The sequence below is a fragment of the Empidonax traillii genome, unplaced genomic scaffold (genome assembly GCF_003031625.1).
Source record: "Empidonax traillii isolate 1590-97213 ecotype Southwest subspecies unplaced genomic scaffold, ASM303162v1 scaffold681:size344372, whole genome shotgun sequence".
Lineage (NCBI taxonomy): Eukaryota > Metazoa > Chordata > Aves > Passeriformes > Tyrannidae > Empidonax > Empidonax traillii.
Genome location: NW_020955874.1, coordinates 18,432 through 36,167, shown reverse-complemented (window position 1 = coordinate 36,167; position 17,736 = coordinate 18,432). Strand labels below are relative to the sequence as shown.

Here is a 17,736-nt window from a genome sequence, read left to right as displayed (position 1 = left end):
CTACCGAGTCTGGTTTCTACAAAATTATAGGGGAAAACTTACTTCCTCAGGAGATGGTTAGACATGCTCGGCTGAGAGTCAGACCACCCCCTTGGTAAATCTTACTGCAATCAACCACAGGATTCAAAAGCTGAGGTTTGGAAGGGAGATGCTGACTCAACAGAGCAAGCTTTTGGGGTCTGATTTACAGGGATGCAGACCTGACCCCGCAAAACTCAGCAATGGGCCCCAGGGGGTGGATACTGAAAGTGAACTTGATACTAGAAGTACTGTTAGAAGCATTAAGAGACTTAAATTGTGAAATATCCACCAAAAATAAAGGCTGAAATGCCAAGAACTGGTGATGCTTTAAGACAGGGAATAGCCTGCCATAAAGCCCACGTCCAGGGCCACATCCCACTAGCAAGAAGGTCAGGACTTTATTTCTGGCCTGTGCAGAAGAGGACTTGGAGCTACTGTACCAGGGAGGAAACAGCAGCTCTTCCCCCTCCCCAACCTCCTCGTTATTTATAGGCAGTACAGTCTCCAACAACACATTTTAACCCATTTTGTAGGACACACCCTTTCCCAGGCTTTTTCCAAGCCCAGGCAGGAAAGAAGCCAAGCTGCAGGATGCAGAGCCAAAACCCTGGGGTCTGCTCTATTCTTAGGCTGAGCCTGCAGCTCCTCAGACAGCTCCACCCGAGACACAATGGGAGGAAGCAGCAGCCAGCGTTTGCTGAGAGCAGCCAAGGTGCTGCTGCCCAGATAAGTGTGAAACATCCACCCTCCCATCAGTTCAGGGAGCAGCAAAAGTCCTGGTTTTCCTCCTCAAAACACCTGTCAGAGATTTAAGGAGACTGACTGCTACCGACTTACATCCTCTGATCTGCACAAGGTGTGTTCAGTCATTCCCCTCCCAAACACCCTTGTACCAGTGCTACAAGAACATAGGAACCTGCAGCAAAACTGGCAGAGGGGATACTCTTAGGAAGGAACAGAGATGGAGTTTATGTTCATGGGATCACAGAATGGTTTGGATTGGAAGGGTCCTTAAAGACCATCTCGTTCCAACCACGCCTGCCACGGGCAGCGACACCTTCCACCAGACCAGGCTGCTCAGAAGCCTCAGCTGGAACATTCATCCTCTGGAGACTCCAGCTGTCCAAATGAAGGCCACAGAGTGCTTTGGCGTGGTTCTCAGGTTTGAGTTCTACCCTTTGTGCCTTATTTCTATGCAGGTCTTTAGAGCTGTCATTTACAACCAGTTGCCAGGTGTCACAAACCGAAGCTGTGAGGTAACAAGCATTAGTTATGCTTTCCAGACTAATTATTATTATTAACAGAGCATATCATTTGATGACACAGTAGATCTTGTAGGAGACCTGGACTGGGGATGGGGTCCAACTCCAATGCAGAATGCTCTGGGGGAGGCAGTAATGATTCTCTCCTATAATGTATTTCAAATCAGTCCCTTGAAAAATGGAGTTTAGACAAGAAAAGAATAAAGTTAAGACCAGAAGATCCAAGATCATTACAAGAAAAAACCTGAAGAATGAAGTGAGGCAGCTGGACAGTTAGTTACCATAGCACCACAGATGGTTTGGGTTGGAAGGGACCTAGTTTCAACCCTCTTTTAACTTTCAAGATGGCATTTTATCCAACCTCAACTTTAATCATGAAAATCTACCTGCCATACAGTTTTCTGACTAATGCTGTAAAAAAACCACAAAAACAAAACAGCTGGAAATTTAACAGACTCCTTAAAGCTTTACTTGCTACATCTCTTAATTACAGAAGACTAATTTCCCTGTAAGTTCCTTGTAGAGTTAAGCCACCCAACAACATCAACTTCTCACCACACGTTGCAGAACCAACTTAGCAAGGTGGTGGATTAGACACACTGCCCGTGGATTAGAGAGAACTTCTCACACAGCTCTACCTTGCCAGCTCATTTCTCAGCTCACCCAACCCACTTGTTCCTTCAGAAACCAGTAACCTCCCTGCTCAGCCACGGGGTTTAGCTGTTCAAAAGGTGACGGCCAGGAAGGGGTCACTGCAATCAGCAGCTGAAAATTCAAAAGCCCTGTGGAAAGCTGTGTGCAGCTTAATGAAGCACACTGAGGGCTTGCACAGACCTTCCAGCCTACAAAGCACAACACGTGTTTTCCAAGCTCGGCCAGTTTTCAGATGTACTGAAGCAGAAGGAAAACGTACTGAGAGCCCTGCCATGTGCAGCTTGGTGCTTAACCCACAAACCCACATGTAAATCGGCTACTGCAGGCAGCCAAGCTCTGCCAGAGGCACAGTTAACCTCTGGGGCTTTGTTCTTCCCGAGAGGGAAAAGCACTTGCAGGGGTGAAGCTGGAATTTTGGTACACGTGTGTGAGAATAACTAAAATCACATACAGTTACACACTTGTGTGAGAGGAAGCAAAGTCAGCAGAGCCTGTCTTGGGCACAATAAGCCTCTAATGCTCTTGTGTCTGGAGCAGATTTATTTCAAAACAGAATGGGAGTCTGGACAGATCAAGTGCTCTAACATTTCTTTTCTTTCCTGACACGGACTCACACTTCCACCCACTTTTTATATGTTCAGTGTAAAAATCAAAACACAAACCAGAAATCACTGAGGATACTTTTAAAGCACAGAAACAGTGCAGCAATTCAAACTATGTACTTCAAACAAGCCTGAACTTAGCACTGGGGCAGGATCACAGAATGGTTTGGGTTGGAATAGTTCTTTAAAGGACATCTAGTCCAACCCCCCTGCCATGGGCAGGTACACTTTCCACTACATCAAGTTGCTCAGAGCACCACCCAATGTGACTTTGTGAATGTTTCCAGGGATGGGCAACCTGTTTCTGTCTTTCAGCACTCCCACTGTAAAAAAATTCTTATTATAGTTACTCTAAATCTATCCCCTTTTAGTTTAAAACCATTACCCTTTGTCTTATCACCACAGGGCCTACTAAAAAGTCACAAGAGGTGGCTTAAGAATCCAGTGGAGATGAGTATCACAGCTTCCACTCAAATTTCAGACACTTCCATACCCAAGGATGCTATCTCCCATTTTCACTAACCAACTGCCTATCATCGAGGAGAAAAATGCACTGAAAGGTTAGTTGGTAAGTCCACAGAGACGAGGGAAACACAGACCACAGAGCAAGGGGATGGTTCTGATGTTCTTTAACAACTGTTTTCTACCACAGAGCCACTACTTCTTTTACAGGAAGTCTGGCAAACTCCTGTTTTGTGGTGCTGTCTCAGGACAAGCTACTTGGATAAAACACCCTCCCAGGTGTTAACACAGCATCTCCATCAGCAAGTCCTGCCTGGAGGATCAGTACCAGGGTCCCCATCGCCAACAACTCTGTCTGTTTAGACTAAGAGTATATCCAGCAGGAGCAGATAGAGGGACACTGCTGTCACATGAGGCAGGATCAAGAAATTTTCAAAAGATAAGCTGAAACCCAAATTTTACTGTGTGAAGTGGACTGTGGAGCTCAGTCCAGTGCAGCTCTCCTTGCCTGGCAGCATAAACACTCTCCTAGACTTAAGTCTATTTTCACACCTACAGCACAAGTTCTACTAAACCCCATTCTGGAGCTCAGAGGGTTGCCAAGACAGTTTCAGGAAGACAGGAATTTGGAAGAGAAATAAATGTTCTTGCATGTCCTCCCCACTGTCTGTGGTGGGGTAGAAAGTAGGTATACCAGCTCCAAAGAAAACCTTTTCCATTTACAATGGAGGCAAAGATTCTTCGAGTCCCCAAATCTGTTTCTTGTGCTCTCCACTTAATTCACAAAAAAAAAAGGCTATAATTTGTACAGAATATCTCCCCTCCTTTTTCAAAGGATTTTGCTGTCCAGTGTGCAGACCTGGATAACTTTTGCTGGCGTACAGCCCCTTCCTAAATAAAATTCTAAACAAGCAGCAGCAACTGTAGGAACTCGGCCCTCAAAGAATCACAGCCAGCCTCTGCAGATAACTGCAACACTCCTCTCTCCACTCAGCTGAGTGATGCTGAGGGCAAAGCATTACAAACCACTTCAGATGGGATTGCACAACCATCCACACTTCCCCCGTGTCGTGACCTCCCCAAGGGGAAGCTCTTGCACAGGAATCCAGAATGCCCCAACAGCGCAGCTGCTGAACTTCACCGCCTTTGCTTTCAAGTGTTGGTTTCTCACTTCTCCCAGCAAGTGCCCTTACAGCCAAAGGGCCTCCAAAGCCACCCCAGGCAGGTGGGAAGGGTAACACCTCATTGCTATTTGATTACCCAGTGAGGCAAAGCTGCAACCAGAGCACGCCTTGGCCCATACTGGAATTAGGCTTGACTACAGCCTTGAAGACCTTCTTGCTGGAAATCAAGAGAGTGTTTGTAGGCTGAAATGAATTCTGTCATCACTACTGCTCATGGTAGTGATGTAAACCTGCTAAATAGCTTTCCTGACTCCTTAGCATTTACCTCTGGGTTCTGTTTCCACCACACAAAGGACCCATTTCACATACCCCACTGCAACCACCCCACTCGTCTCATTCAATCACTGAAGTCTAACTTTCTCCTTCGTTAGGTTTTCCTATAAGGTTGGCTGGAGAAAAACCTGTCCACAGCTCCAAGGAACACAAATTCAAGGACAAAAACTCTTCTGGCAAAAAACTTAAAAATTTATCCTTCCTGCAATGGCCACGCTTGGGACCCACATCATGAGTACTCTGAGCACACTCCCTGCACACACACCTGCAAAACTTCGCACAGCACCACAGTTATTTTTAGTCTGAGTTCCTCTTGGTGTTTTCAAGTGCTCTGAGCAGCAGCCACACAATTTGGAAGTCTTATTTATTCAAATTCAGGTGTTCCTATAGCTGAGCTGCTGCTTTAATACAGAAGGAATAGAAAAAAGCTTTGGCTCGGATTTGGTCAGGAATTTCATAGCATGGTTTGCATTGGAAGGGACTTAAAAGACCATCTAATTCCAACCTTCCCTAGTCCAGATTGCTCCAGGCCCCATCCTACCTGGCCTTGAACACTTCCAGGGATGGGGCAGCCACAGCTTCTCTGGGCAACCTGTGCCAGTTCCTTCTCACGCTTACTGTCCTTGTTTCCACTCCCTGTCTGAGCAAACTGGCCTGCAACGTGCCAGTAAAACAGAAATCAGTCATAAACACAACACAAACACACACCCAGGAATGTCACAGTACTGAAGGAAGAAGTACCAGAGAAGGGCTGACCCCAGTGACAGGAGCAACCCAAGTTCTAGATGATGCAGTCATCCATCTGGGACCGCCTGACTTAATGCTGGGCTGGATGCAACGGAGATGCAATTGAGGTTCCCAGGAATCCTTTTACTCAGCTCAAGACACTTCTACACCTCCCAAAGGCTGGAGCCCTCTACCTCCCAGAAGGCTGCCAACCCAGTGGGCCACAGGAATAGCCCAAAAGCTGCAAGGTGTTGCCCAGCTCAAGGCCATTGGCAAGCCCAGTACAACCATCATGGGTTAGGAGTCAGCACAGAAACAGCCCAAGAGCAGATCCAAGAAAGCCTCAGGGCTGGGAGTGGCAGGGGCACAGATAAGACCCAGCTGGGGTGGATTAGGGACCACCAGCCCAGCTGCAGCCAGAGGAGGTGCTGTGGTTGGGATCCCAGGGTTGTAAACACATCTGCTTTTGGGGTCCCAGCCAGCAGTTCCTCCACAGCTTTAGTCACCGAGCTGATTCACAACAAAACCGTAGAATCAGCTTTCGGTTTCTCCTCATTAACCAAGAGGTTGTTAATGCTCAAGGAAATATCAGCCCCTGCAGCAGGGGGAGGACAGCAGTTAGCCCAGGGTTGATGATTTGCTAGGAGGCGTTCTGACATGATTTACCGACGTCCTTGATTTTATGAGACACCCCACGGAGTTTACGGGACAATTAACCCGCATGCACGTATCACCAAGGGGAACAGGAACAGAAAAAGAGATCAATCTGTTCTTACTGTCAATATTTGGTGAAACACAAGCAGTGACATGTTACAACTGGGCTTCTCCAGCTGGAAAATGGTATCAGTTATCGCTGGGAAGAACATGTTGCAGTTTTCTCTGGCAGCCCGGCGTTAACCGCAGCGCTGGAGCCTTTGAAAGTGGTTTCCAGAAGGCAGAGAGGGGCAAGAGAACCTCAAAATCTGCAGCTACTTAGCCAGAAAACTTGAAAGTTTCAGTTCCCTGTCACCACAGGCTTTCAAACAAGAAAAACAGATCGAGTTCTGGCGTGTTTTTCAACTTGTGTTAAACCACTTAACCCTAAAAAGTAGCAAAACACACACATTGCTCTGAGCAAAACGCAGCTGCAGCACAAAACAACAGTAAATTTTCTCGGCTCTTTCAGCATTAATGTTCCCCACCTTTTTTACAGGATCACGGAATCACTGAGGTCGGAAAAGACCTCCAAGATCATCGAGTCCAATCATTAACCCAGCACTGCTAAGTCCACCAGTGAACCACATCCCTAAGTGCCACATCTACATGCCTTTTAAATCCCTCCAGGGACGGAGACTCCACCACTGCCCTGGGCAGCCTGCTCCACTTCCCCTTTTCGGGGAAGAAGTTTTTCCTAATGTCCAAGTTAAATCTTCTCTAGTGCAACTCGAGGCCGTTCTCTCTGCTCCTGGAAATCACAACCCGCGTGATTTTTCTCCCTCCTCAATTGTTTTCTCTCTCTACCCACCCTGGGCAGTAATCAACAAAACACTTTCTCCGCTGTAAACTCCTTCCCCAGCCTCTCAAGCCCGGAAATTTTGCAGCCGAAGCAAAACTAAACAAAACAGCATCACAACGCAGTTAAATCACCCTCACCCAGCAGCGCCGTATCGGGACACCCGCCCCGTTCTCGTCAGCCCCTCCCCAGCAACTCCCAGGGTTACACCAATAGTTTTTACCCTTCATTAAAATTTTCTAAGCGACTGAGCACCGGCTCGCACAAGTGCAGCCAATTTTAGCAGATTATCGCCGCACGTTCGCGGTGCTTCATTACCATCAGATTAGGGCTGGGGACGGGAGGTTTTGTTGTTTGGTTTCTTTTTTTTTTTTTTTTTTAAGAAGGAGCATCTGGCGCTGCAACTGCCGGCTCGGGAACATCCACCCGCAATCCCACGGGGAGTCAACGCGCAAAACTTGGGCGATTTTAAGCGAAGGGGCGCCCACCCCACCGAGCACCGCCGAGGCACCGCGGGTCCCCCCGGTCCCCCCCGCGGGCAGGGGGTGCCCCCGAGCCCCCCCGGTACTCACGCATGAGGGTGCTGAAGGCGCAGAGAGCCAGCAGCGCCTGCAGCAGCACCCCGAAGCGCCCCAGCAGAGCCCCGCTGCCGCAGCCGTGAGCCGGGCGGGGGGCGGCCATGGCCCGGCAGGGGTGGGATGGGATGGGATAAGACGGGACGGGATGGAGAGCAGAAGTGCGGAACCGTCCCGGCTCCGGCCCCGCCGCGCACAAAGGCGGCCCCCGAGCCGCCCCCGCCCCCTGGACCGCCCCGCCGGCAGCACTCGGGGCGGGGCGGGGAGGGAGGGGGACCGGGATGGGGTGGGGAGAGTGGGATGGGATGGGAGCGGACCGAATCGGAGCGAGAGTTGGGGACAGGGACGAGGATGGAGATGGGAACGGGGATAAAGACAGGGATACATAAGGGTGAGGATGTTGAAAGGGTTGGAGGTGGGGATACAATGGAAACAGAGATGGAGGACGAGGATGGAGGACGAGGATGGAGGACGAGGATGGAGAAGGAGACAGATGGAGATGGAGACAGATGGAGATGGGGTTGGGGATGGAGATGGGAGCAGGTATCGAGATGGGGATAAGGATGGAGATGTGTAAGGGTTGGAGATGGGGATGTAGTGGGGATAAACACGGAGACAGGGATGGGGATAAACACGGAGACAGGGATGGGGATGAGGATGGAGAAAGAGATGGAGATGGAGATAGAGATGGGGATGGTGACAGGAATAGGGTTGAGGGTGGGGATATGGATGGGGATATGAAAGGAGTTGGAGATGGGGTTGCGATGGGAATAGAGATGGAGACAGAGACAGACAGGTATGGGGACGGAGATGGAGACAGGCATGGGGATGGGATAGAGATGAGGATGTGGACAGAGATTCAGATGGAAACAGGGATGGGGATGGGCATTGGGATAAGGGTGGGAATGGGGATGTGGATGTAGATTAGGTTGGAGATGGGATGGAGATCAAGGTGGGGATCAGGATGGAAACAGAGGCAAAGACAGGGATGTGGAGGGAGAGAGTTGTGAATGTGAATGAGGATGAGGGCAGATATGGAGATAGGGATGGGACAGGGATGGGGATGAAGATGGAGACAGATAGAAGGGGGGATGCATATGGAGATGAGGGTTCTGCTGGGGACTGGGGTGCTGAGTTGGGGAAATTGTGCTGAGGTTTGGAGTGCTGGGTTAGAGAAGTCCTGATGAGGAAAGCAGTGCTGAACAGGGAAGGGTGGTTAGGGATCCTGTTGGGGTTTGAGAGGCTGGGCTGAGGGAGTCCCAGAAGTGTTTGAGGTGCCAAGATGGGGAAGTCCCAGCAGGGTTTGGGTTGCCCTGGCTGGAGAGGTCCTGGCAAGGTTTGGACTGCTTGGCTGGGGAGGGTTGATGAGGAATCATGGTCAAGATGGGGGTGTCAAGTTGAGGGGTTAGGGAGGGATGTGTTGGGTTTGGGAAGTCACAGTGGGTTTGGGGTACAGAGGTCCTGGTGGGGTTTCAGGCACCAGACTGGAGAGGGTCCCAGCAGGGTTTAGAGTGCTGAGTTGGGTGGAATCCCAGTGGGATTTTGGATCTGCTGATGGGGTCAGGTTCTCAAACTTCATCCTCAAACCTGGGTTTTTTTTGCCACTCTGTGTAATGTGGCTCCCACTCCTCTTTACTGCCCCAGAGGGCAGGTTTCATTTCTTTCTCTCTTTACAATGTACCTGAGGCCATTTTAGGGACCACTGAGGCCATGCACTGGAGTTTTCCTCCCTGACTGTGCAGGGTGGGAGCTTGTGTTTAGTTACAAAACCAAAGAGGCTGCAAATCTCATCACAGCACATGACTCTGAGCAATGGCTTTAAAAAGAGGGGTAAATGAGACAAGAAAATCATGGGAGCTGGCCTGCTTCCCAAGGAGGTCCAGTTTACAACACAGGAGGGAATTGTGCTATACATGGGCTTGGGAATCCCCTGTCCTGGGGGAGGTAATTAGTGCCAGGCAGTTGGGACTGGAGGCTTCATCCTCCTCCAGCTGCCAGCACTGAATTTCCCCAGCCCCCTCAGCTGAGCCAACACATCCCCTGGTACCAATGTGCCAACTCCACATCACTGAAATAACCCTCATGAAAAACAGTCCCCTCCCTTTTTTTCCAAGTGTGAATTGAATTTCGGGTTGATGGATGTTCATTTAGCTCACTGACTTTAATCACGGTTTAATCATGAGTTCAGTCAGGAAGGTGGAAGTTTCATCTCACTAACTCATTTTCAGCTGATTTTATAGGGGTAATTGTTAGTTTCATAAAAAGGTTCATTCCCCTGAGTTGGTAAATCTGATTGTGTTTTGCAGTCAGTTGCCTTTATATTAAACTCTAAATCAAATATTAAAGTTGATACTCTCATATAAGCCAGTTGAACACACTGTATGTGGAAGTACCTATTAAGCAAATACTCATCTTAACACAGATTTACTCAGGTTCTAACTTTTTGCATTTTCTCAGATTTCCTAGGCTGCTGCTAAAGAACCATTTTCAAGAATTGCTGGATGATAATTTTTCTCCTGGGAATTGCCTTGGACTCTATTTCCCAGGAACAGCACAGCAATTGGTGAAAATAAAGGGGGAAAAAAAGGCATTTAAACAAGACTGATACTTCTTAAACAAAATTTCAGTTTCTATGAATAACCTGCAAATTATCTGCAAGAAATGGTATCTATGATGCATCAGGGACTTGCCAAAGAGAACAATTTTCCAAAGGCTGCCTCTGAGCCAGTGGTGCCCTCTCCCCTTGCTTCTAGCTCAATTAGTGGTGACTCCTCCCAGCTGTTTTATCAGCAGGACAAAGTTATCTGAAGGCTTATTTCCAGGTGCTGATGGGTTTACAGAGCCTCACATGTGTGAAAACACTCGGGTGTTTTCTATATAAGAGGGCAATAAACAGAACCCCCTTGATTTCAGCCCTCCGTGCAGGAAGAGGGAGATATCCTGCTCCACACTGTCCCGTGAAACCACAGCTTTGCTTTATCAAAAGCACGATTTGTACTTCAAAATATTTGCATTTTCTGAACCCGTGCAAAAAAGTCCTTAAGGCTCAGCTGTTTCTGAGGTGGAGTCTGGGAGCTCTGGCTACTAAATTCTTCTATACTAATTTTGCAATTAAGAAGCCCCACAGCTGGATCCCTATTTTTTGTTTGGTTGGGTTTTTTATTGTTTTGTTTTGTTTTTTTTTCTGTTTCTATCCAGTATAAAAAGTATTCAAAAGTGAGTGTCTGCCTGAAATGGTTGTGAACAGGAAAAACTGCAGCCAGTAGGGCAGCTGAACCCAAGTTCTTCATCAGTACCCCCAGCTGCCACAGCTCAACCAATTATTTTCCTGAGGGAAATTTTTCCTTTGGGGCCGTGGATTTTAGACTGTGTTGATGAAAAGCTGTTTTCCAAGCAGGAAAAGTTCACAGGGTGAATGTGCACCTCCATGTGTTCAGGGTAAGGCCCTCCAAAGCTCTGTGATGGCTCAGCCTGGGGAAGAGAAGGCTCTGAGAGCCCTTTCCAGGGCCTAAAGGGGCTCCAAGAGAGCTGGAGAGGGGCTTGGGACAAGGATGGAGTAAGTCCATGAATTTTCTATAAGAATAATACTCTACAATGTAATATTATATGATTAATGTAATACTGCACCATCTAAAATAGAATGGAAATCCAAATAATGGAAGCCACAGAATACCTACATTTTCTTTTTTTTTTTTTTCATCCTTCAGAAAAGGATTAGCAAGTGAGATTAACTTAAAAAAAAAAAAAAAGGTGCAGGGCAAGAACAGGTTAAAAGGTGAGAGGAATCAAGAGTGATGTATTTTAAGGGCCTGAAGAAACCTGAGCAAGAGAAGCTGTGAAGTGGGAAGGGTAAAGTTTGGCACCTCAGGGGTTGTCACAGGAGGACTGGAGAAGGGCAAACATTGTGCCTGGGTGTGGGAAGGAGAGGAATGAGAATGCAGGGAATCAGAGACCCAACAGCTTTATTCCAGCAGCCAGGAAGATACTGTTAAAATTATCAAACAATCAGTTTATAAGCTCCTAGAGGTTAATAAGGTAATAAAACCCAGCCAATGTGAATTCAACAAGAATAAATCATGTCAAGTGAGTTTTATTTTCTACTCTGAGAGGATGAGTGGATGTATCTTGACCTGGGGAAGGTTTATCTTGCTGATCCAGTAAATAACAAGGGAATATACAGCTCCCGTGAGTTCTGCAGGAGCACCACCTCCAGACAAACCCCCACCAGCTGCTCCAAAAGCTGTTTGCTGCTGCATCAGGAGCATTTCAGTGGCATCTGAAGTTAGGTGAGGTAAATTAGCCCTTAGGAGATGATCAGGGATATCAAAATAGAGGAGTCTGCAAGCATTCCTGAGAATTAGAAATTATTTAATTAAACTGAGGGTTTCCAAAGTCAGCAGAAGGAAATGCAATGAGTGGTAGGGAAGAAGGGAGGCAGAAAGTGGCATATGTGGCTGGAAAGAGAATCAGGAGATGTAAAAGGGCTGCAGGCAAATTGTAAGTTGATAGGAAAAATGGTGTCACAACAAAGCACACCTTGTTCTGAGAGGTGATCTGGAGTATTTCATAGAAAATTTGGAGTAGTTGCTGGGTTTAACCCAGTTTTGGTATTGCCCAAAAGATGTATAAATGCTGGAATCTGGAGAAAGGCAAGAAGAATGACATGCATTTGATAAAACAGGAATTACAAAGGAAAGGGGATATTTTTTTTACTCCAGAAAAACCTGCAGGAATAGCAAGTGTCATTGGAGCAACAGGGTTTGTGGCAAAACTGTTCCAGTACAGTTATAAAATGTTATTTAAAGTTCTTATAATTGTTCTACCTCAAAAAAAAAAAAAAAAAAAAAGTTTTTGAAGCACTGGGAATTGTCCAGCCCATTGCAATGGCCAATGACAACTGTCTGCACATCAATCCTTTCCCATGTGCATCCAGCTGGCATGTCCAACATGCAACACAGGTAGCTGCTTACACTGAGCAGCCTGTGCTGTGGCTGGGCTCTGATTTCAAAACAGACCCGGGGGAGGACACGTTTTTCAAGGCTTCCTCACTTCAAGGACACTTAGCTGTGCAAAGCTGCTGGCTCAGGATCAGCTGGGATACTCGGGATACTTGGCACAGGGCCAGGGGCTCCAGTTTGTTTTCATTTTCTGTTCCTGGCACGGAGATGAGAAGGAAGTAAGAGTGCAGGAGACAGCATTTCCCTCCATGACCAGAGCCCCACCAGTTTGGGGATTTTTTTTTTTTTAGGTCTACTACTTTTTGTAACGTTGCCATGGCCTTGGATGCCCTTGGTGCAGTCCTGGTACAACGACAGGATGAAAAATCCAGTCCCTGCTCTGTATGAGCTAATCTTGGGTGGGATCCACCTCCCCTGGCTCTAGATGTCCCCTTTTGAGATGTCTCTTGGCTGCTTTCATAGCCCGTGTAGAGAAACAGCCTCTTTCAGGGCATCTTCCCCTGACCCATCCTGGGCAGCTCTGAGATGTCTGTTCCAGCTGCAGGAAGTTCAGCCACGGCCCACGTCAGGAAAAAAAGTAACAAAACCATGAAAATCCTTTTTTTTTTTTTTTTTAATAGCAACACAACATTGTTTTCTTCAACCCACTTGCCTCAAAAACACTCAGGTGTTTTGTACCCCCAGGACCCCCAGCAGGATGGTGAGGATGAGGAGAGGGCAGTGGCAGGTTTGCAGATGGTTATTGAGCTGAGTTGGAGGGGGGCACATGAAACTGCCCTTTCCAGGCTGATGCTCATGTAAATTATTCATCTGGATTTATTTCTCATCTGATGAAGAAATTGCTCCTGAAAACAAGACCTCTTGAGAAAACTTCTTTAACTGATACTTGGAGCAGACTTTATTCTTGCTGCCAGCTGCAATGATCCCTTCTGATTAAATAGTAGCTAGACCTTATTTTTGCTGAATTACCCATTTTTACAAGGCCTGGCACATTTAACAATCAGTTCCAGGTTATATTCATAAGCAAGAAGTCAACACCAATTTTTATATCAGTCAGGACTTCATATTGCTGATACTCCAAGGAGTAATTGTCCAGGTAATTCTCTTCTATTTTCCAATAAGTGCTTTAGCTGTGTTATTATGAGATGTTCAGGGTCTCACTCTGAATGACTGGGAGCATATTCCCACTTCACAGGGCCTGTGGCAGTGTTGGATGGCTGCGCTTTGCTTGGAGCTGAGGCTCAAACATCGCTTGCCCCGCTCACCCTGGCTGTGTAAACCAGAGGGGCAGGTGACAGCGGCTTTCAGGTCTATGGCCAGCTGTTTTGGAAGGCAGAAAGAGGCATGTTTCAGCTTCCCTTTTCCCTTCTTCTCATTCAGAACATCTCAGCTGTGCAAACCAGCCCTTTGAACACATACCACTCACTCTGCATGGCCCTTCACCTGTGGCTGGAGGCAAAAGTGGAAGGTCCTACAACAGCAGAGAGGAAACTCTCACAGGTGCCATTATTGCTCTGGGATGATGTCCCTGCTTCAAGTTTGACTCTCTTGAGGTCATGTATCACCCTACATTACTACAGAGATGATGGCATTCTTGCACACATCAGGGCTGTTGGAACTAGGTGGTCTTTAAGGTCTCTTCTGACCCAAACCCTTCTGTGGTTCTATGATTCACATTTTGAGGACACCTTGTAGCCCATGGATCACAATTAGTCCATCAGAGTAGCAAGTGAGGTGAGTTTACTTGAACCACCAGAGCAGATGGTTTGCTTGGCCTGATTTTCTTCTGTATTGCAGCAGCTTGGAGCTGGCCTGGAAGGGAAGCTCTGCAAGTAAGTGTCAACAGGATTTGGTGCCCCTTTGACTCAGATGCCTTTGCTGATCCTGTGTATAGGGCAACTCCTAAAAAGTTTAAGCTGGCACAATTTATGAGGGTTCATAAACTCACAATGCAGTGCTGGGGCAAGAGGCAGGTGTTAAAGCAACTTTGCCACCAAAATGAAGTATCCTCTATATCTGTGCCCCAACAGATGACAGGAGAAAGCCAAATGGGGTGTTTAACTGGAGTGCAAGCACCTAAACATACTCAGAGTCAGCTCTAGGTCACCTGGGCAGTCTAATTTTGGTAGGACATTTAATTATTATTTGTAATACTCCAATGCCAGGATGCATCATCTGAGGTCAGAGTTCCCTCATGGGTGAGGTGCAAGAGTTTTTAGGCCTGAAATGTGTTTGTGGTGGCAAGAGGATCCTCAGGTTTGTGACGACTTGGATAAGAATAGAACTGTTTGAAAGGCTCAAAATTTGCTTTTCATATCAATTTCTTGAAAATTAAACATTCTTCTCAAACTGTAAAAGAAAACTTACAGCACACTTTCAGCTTGCTCTCTTTGCCTCCTGGCGCGGGGATGAATTTTGGAATCACGTTGCATTCAGATTGATGTCTGGGCCTCATATTTTTTAAGAATGGGATGGACAGATAAAAATTCCTTCAAGCTTAAGATGATGGTTGAGTTTATGGCCACTGAGACCTGGGCAAAATGCCCTAGATCTGAACTGCAACAGGGTGTATTTATGTTGGCATTAGGACACCTTTTCCAGGGCTAAGGCTAGTTAAGAGATGCAATAAGTTGTTGGGGGCAGAGGGCGAATTTTAAGATCATCCATCTTTTTAGAATCATAGAATTGTTTAGGTTGGAAAAGACCTCTAAGACCATGAAGTCCAACTGTTAATTGAGACCAACCAGAAGTCTTCTTTCAGGGGCAGCTGGATAATCCCTGCCCGAGGTGGGAGGATGGATGATTGATCTCCTAAATTCTCCATGAACTGCATTTTCTGGGCTGCCATGCTTCATTTTGCCAGCCTGCACCTCCAGCCTGTCCCTGAGATGCATCACTGTTTATTGGACAGACAAATAGTGTCCTAACCCTATGTTTCTGGAGATCTTACTCCTCTGAACACCCTTCCACTTCAGGGGAATCAGACTCCTCCTCAGGGGAAAGAAAAAAAAAAAAAAAGGGTGAAGAGAAAAAAATCCAATCAAATACAGTTTTGTTCTTTTCAGCTCTTGTGTCTCTCTGGCAGACCTGAGATTGCCTCAGGGAAAAGGAAGCCTTTTTCTCTGCGGGGGGCCGCGGGTTTGGATGAATCCTTTCAGATCTTTAGCTGGATGTCAGAGTCTGACAGCCTGGGTAACTATTTATGCGAAAAGATCAGTTGGGAAACGGAGACCTACCCAATTGCAGAAATGTTAAATATTCACTAAATTCATGTAGCACGATCCAGAGAGGACCTTGATTGTTTTCCCCTGAGTTCTATCGCTCTCCTAGAAAGCCTTGAAATAAAATGCTAATTTGCCAAGACCTGGCGATTATTCACTGCTCCCAAGCCTTTCTCCATTAGCACTTGAAAACCACAGGTTCCTTCACAAGCCATCCTTGATGTTTTATAAATGTTATAGCTAAGACATCACTTCTACTTTTTTTAATGCATTTTTTACAGCTGCAGCAGAGATATTATTTCGATTCGGGCTGCAAACAGTCATCCTGAAAGAGACCTGAGCTACCTCTCCTGGGATGTTCCGGAATCAGCACACGCTACCCAACCTTAAGCCAATCACCTGCTCCAGGACTCTGTTTTGCATTTACTGTGAGATCTCAGGTGCAGAACTACAGGAGCATGGTGTTACCTTACAGGTACCAAAGAGCTTTCAGAAGAGGATTTGACCCTTTGGCTGAGTTTCACTTGGATTAAGGGGTGGTAGTGGTGGGGGGGGTTCCTTCCAGAAAAACACCCGAGTGTGCAGGAAAAGGGGTGTTAATAGTGTTTGGATTAGAAATGATGCAACAAATACTGCAGCAAACAAGCCTTCTTAAGATTCAGGAAGAAGCCTGACTTCAGCCTAGAAACCTCAGTAAAATCTGCCCCTGTGCTACCTACAGTGTTTCTTCCCAGGGATTGCTAAAATAAACCACCAGCTGTCTTAAAACTGTTATTTTTCACTCTCCTAGTTGATGTCTGATGAGAAACATGCACATACTTTCTTCAGGACAAAAATCAAGTGGGGAAGCTGCCAAGTCGTTGGTAGCTGTACAAGGAGCCCATAATGATCTTATTAGATGGAGGAGGAATTAAAGCAGTGAGACTTCAGCAGTGAGACTTTCCTTGGCATTGTGAGGATCCTACCCAGACAACCACATGGTATGAGTCCCAGCCCAGTTCACCATCCAGCCTGCAAACACTGGGTGTGTGCTTTAGGAGGCACAAGAACTGATCAGCTAAGCCAGTTCTTCTTGAAAATCTGCTGGGGTCTCGATTTTAGGTTTAATCCTCCCTTCCCAGTGACTTCATGTACTTAAGAAAGAAACAAAAGTCGCAAAGAAAACACCAAGGGGGGAAATTGCTCATTTCCCTTGTGATGGGTAACCTCAAATCTGGTGGTGGTTAGTGAAACACTTTGCTCTAAAATATGCATTTTATTTAAAACAATAACTTTGCTGTTCATGTTTTTTTTATTCATCATGATATCCAGTGGTTTTCCAAAGCAATGAACACGGTCATGAGGTTACTTAGCTTAGTCCTGTGGTTTTGAATTCGAGGGGAATATTTTTCCTGGCTCCAGATGGCGTTAGATCAGATATGTGAATCCCAATCTTTTAGATCTGACACAAAACAATCTCAGCTGAAAGAGTCCATTTACTGGAGATGTGCTTTCACATTTTCATTCCCAAACACTGGATCCATGCCACAAATAGCCAACACACAACTTCTTTTTAAGCAGAAATATTACAGCATAAATCTGTACACATACTGAGCTCACCATTCCCTTCAGTTGTGGAGGGGAGGCTGTTGTGTTACCGTAGGGCATTGGATAAGTTGCTTTTGAACAGTTTAAGGTCTCTGAGATGCAGCCCTGCAGTCAAAGCTGGCTTTCTAGGCTTCCTCAAATTGTGTTTCCTCACCCCATCCCTGAATTTAGCATCTGGAAGGATCCTTTAAGCCATTTACAGGTAGAGCCACCACCCCTGGGAGTGGGGGGATGTGGCACTTACGGATAATGGTTTAGTGCTGAACATGGTGGTGCTGGGTTAATGGTTGGGCTCAGTGATCTTAGAGGTCTTTTCCAACCTAAAGAATTTAATGATTTTATGAACATAATACAGAAAGAGTTCTTTTTATAATAAAAAGTGTTAGAAAATTGACTCATAGAGTGATTTACAAACCCCAGTCACTGTATGTGTCTGAGACAAGGTCTGATCTCAAAAAGTTTTTCTGACAGTGTTGCACCAGTGAAGGGAAGAAGTTTTACAGTCACCTTCCTCTGTTACATGCAGTTGAAAACAAGGTTTTTACTGGCCTAAATTTTACTCATTGCACCAGAATAGTAATTCTACAGGCAGGAAAGTGAAGTTTTTGCAAGGAGATCTATGCCTAGTGACTTTTGCCATCTTTTCCTCCAAGTTCTGCAGAGATCTGAGCTTTTGGCATAGCTCAAGGCCAGGGAGGGCCCAAGCCTGAGATTTTTCC

At 46.5% G+C, this 17,736-nt stretch overlaps 1 protein-coding gene across 1 annotated transcript in view; it reads right to left on the bottom strand.

The window, feature by feature from the left end:
• Nucleotides 1-7,363, bottom strand: part of LOC114065611 (store-operated calcium entry regulator STIMATE-like) — a 33,022-nt gene extending 25,659 nt beyond the window's left edge. Inside the window, exon 1 of the mRNA XM_027899660.1 lies at nucleotides 7,249-7,363. Within this exon, the coding sequence (XP_027755461.1) occupies nucleotides 7,249-7,357 (109 nt within the window). The 5' untranslated portion in view covers nucleotides 7,358-7,363. The remainder of the gene's footprint in view (nucleotides 1-7,248) is intronic.
• Between the last annotated feature and the right edge of the window lie 10,373 nt (nucleotides 7,364-17,736).